The 3,443-nt window shown below is 37.8% G+C and overlaps 1 protein-coding gene across 1 annotated transcript in view; it reads right to left on the minus strand.

The window, feature by feature from the left end:
- Positions 1-3,443, minus strand: part of LOC102768626 (cysteine-rich hydrophobic domain-containing protein 1-like) — a 20,679-nt gene that overhangs the window by 4,387 nt on the left and 12,849 nt on the right. Inside the window, exon 2 of the mRNA XM_015563706.1 lies at positions 1,700-1,754. Within this exon, the coding sequence (XP_015419192.1) occupies positions 1,700-1,754 (55 nt within the window). The remainder of the gene's footprint in view (positions 1-1,699; positions 1,755-3,443) is intronic.

A 3,443-nucleotide genomic window follows, 5' to 3' on the forward strand; every position in this document is an offset into this window, starting at 1 on the left:
TCCTCGAGTGGGCCAGGGTGGGCAGGAGGCTTGGCTTCTTCCATCGCTGGGGGCAACCCAAGCCTCCAGCTCCAAGGCCGCCACCATCTTTGTTGGGTTAATTTGTATAGTCACCCTGATTGGCTGGTAGATGTAGCCGAGTGACACCAATTTGCATGTTTCTCTTTTATTAGAGTAGATGCTGTACATCTATTTTTGATTATATATTGTTTGTGTACTTATGCTTTGATTCATAGTAACTTCTCATCTTATGGAATTGATTTGCATTGGAAAAAACACACCAGTAAATAAAAAGAAATGCCTGAAAGTGTGGTAGGCAGTTAGACAGACATGAGCAGAGCAAGGACGATGGGCTAGGTAAAAGTCATCAGGGTGGAAAGCCCAGGTGCCTAGCAAAGGACAATTGTAGGACCTCTCCCCCAGGGTGACTTTTCCTCCCCTAGCATATCACTAGTCAAGTGGTTTGGACCCCCTGACCTTTCCTCCCTAGAGATAACATTTAGATCTCAGTTGTATTTCAGCTCCAGGCCCAGAAAAACAACAAAACCAGACCAGTGACCCCATGGATGACCTCAGGACCAGCTGTATTGGATAATGACCCCCTGCCCTGGCATCAACCAATCAATCAGTGGAGACTTAGACCCTGAAAGGACACACCTGGAAAGATGCTGAATATTCTATTAAGATCTTCCCCTAGGACAGTGATGGTGAACTTTTTGAGCTTGGCATGTCAGCATTTTGAAAAACCCTAACTTAACTCTGGTGCCGTGTCACATATACAAAATTTTTTATATTTGCAACCATAGTAAAACAAAGATTTATATTTTTGATATTTATTTTATATATTTAAATGCCATTTAACAAAGAAAAATCAACCAAAAAAGTGAGTTCGTGTGTCACCTCTGACACACGTGTCATAGGTTCGCCATCACTGCCCTAGGACCTCCCCCCAAATCTTCATCCTTAAAACCCTTAGGATGGAGGACCCAGCACACTCTCTGTTCTTTCTTCCCTCCCTCCCGAAAGCACACCAGTGCCTTTCCCTTTACCTTCTCCTTCCCTTTCTTTCCCTTTCCTTCTCCCACCACACATGTCGCCATTTCCTTCCTTATTCCCAAGATCCAAGGGCCCTTGCTTTACCTCTATAACTTGTTTCTTAAGCCCATTTATTCTAGGAATTACTCTTTCTACCTCCATCATTTACCAAATAAATGTTCACTGAGTGTTCATTTGAATCTTGGCTCTGAATTCTTTCCTAGCCAGAACTCAAGTACTGAGGTTGTTGAACCCAGGTCAGTTCTGACCCCATCAGTCTAACACCCAGTATCATTCCTGCCGCTTACAACAACAACAAAACACACACACACACATGCACACGCACACGCACGCATGCACACACACACACAAACACAGGGAAATTACTGACCTAAATGAAAACAGTTATAGCTACCAGGGCTGAGAAAAACAGCAAAACTGTAAAAACTGAACAAATAAGTAAATGATGGCTAGCATTAACGAACAATGAACAAAATAACTGGTTATAGGCATAGCCTTCAGTCACTAATGGCACAGCCTCCAAGTACCCTGGCCTCTTACTATGAGATTTCATTGCCAGTGAGTCAAACATTTTTCATAACACTAAATACATCATAAAACAATGTTTTTAGAATTGAAAAGTTCAAAGCAAAATCTCACTTACCTTCCCTGTTAGAATGGAGGGAAATTCAGTATCAAACTTGTTGCTCAAGCCAAACCTTAAAAACAAAGACAGAACAAAATATATTCTACCAGCATATTTAATTCTCTCCCATTAAAAAAAAAAAGCCATGCATTTTTCTTTTGATGTTGTGATTTTTAAAAATGTCTTAAAATAATTTTATATTTATAGAAAATAAATATTTGACTATTAATAAAATAAACTAACTAGATCCATGATATGGGATTAAAAATAATGATTTAGAGAAACACTGATAAAGAGCTGGAAATATAATTTTTTACTGAAATGGTTCTGTTAAAACCCATTTTAGCCCAGCTGGTGTTGCTCAGTGGTTGAGCATCGACCTATGAACTGGGATGTCACAGTTTGATTCCTGGTCAGGACACATGCCTGGGTTGCATGCTCAGTCCCCAGGAGGAAGGATGCAGGAGGCAGCCGATTGATGATTCTCTCTCATCATTGATGCTTCTGTCTCTCTCTCCCTCTCCCGTCATCTCTGAAATCAATAAAAATATATTTAAAAAAACACAAAAATAACATTTTAGTTGATAGTTGTTGGGATTGGCTGATGGATGTATGGGAGAGTGGATTTTACTATTCTTTCTACTTTTGTGTATATATGAAAACGTTCCTAATAAAAACTAAGAAAACCTTTGGAACCATAGACTTTGACAACTTATAACCAGTTACTATTCAGAAAATCAAAGGCTGATCCTAATGAATGGCTTTTATGTATATGTTCAATCCATTTTAAGAAAACAGATCCCAGCCTTGAAAGCTCTTGACTCTCTTTAAGTATGCACACTGAAATCTGTACAAGGAAGTCAAAATGAATTTCATAGGCCTTGGTTCACCTATTTTTTGATTTCAGAAGACATAACAAAGGTTACTTCCTGCATGTTAGTGATATATCATAGTGGCCACAATTTTTGTTAGTGATTGATGGGTGTAAGCAAAAAGGAAGAGATACTAATATTTATAGAGAACCTTTTAAGAAGTAGGCAATAATAGAAAGTTACTGGTAACTGTGAACTTACCATGAACTACATACTATGCTAGGTAAATAGACTACTATTTCTAGACTATATAACTCTACAGGAGAGGTATTGTTATCCTGGCTTTACAGATAAGGAAGCTGACACTCAGAAATATTTTTTTTTCAAAAAGTAATGAATTAAATGACTTGCCCAAAGTTATATAAATACTAAGGGGTGAACCAAAATTCAAATGCCAATCTTTTCGTTCTTTTTGCTTCTGGAAAACAGAAACTACTGTTTATTTATATTGCTATCTTCCATTATGTTTAGTAGCATAATGTTATTTTATAGATGTTTAATAAAAGTTTTTTGAATAATAACCTACTATACTTTTTGATTTAACTGATTTATGGCACTTTGGTCTTAGGGTCACTTAAAAGACGTTAAGAATCCAATGTCTTATTGACAGGGATGGCCCCTCTCACCACTCCTGTTCAACATAGTACTGGAAGTGTTAGCCATTGCAATTAGGCAAGAAGAAGAAATAAAAGGCATCCAAATTGGAAAAGAGGAAGTAAAACTGTCCTTATTTGCAGATGACATGATATTATACATACAAAACCCTAGAGACTCCATCAAAAAGCTACCAGACTTAATACATGAATTTGGCAATGTAGCAGGATACAAAATTAACCCCAAGAAATCTGAGGCATTTCTATACACCAATAGTGAACTTTCAGAAAGAGAGA

The sequence above is a fragment of the Myotis davidii genome, unplaced genomic scaffold, assembly GCF_000327345.1.
Source record: "Myotis davidii unplaced genomic scaffold, ASM32734v1 scaffold3939, whole genome shotgun sequence".
NCBI lineage: Eukaryota > Metazoa > Chordata > Mammalia > Chiroptera > Vespertilionidae > Myotis > Myotis davidii.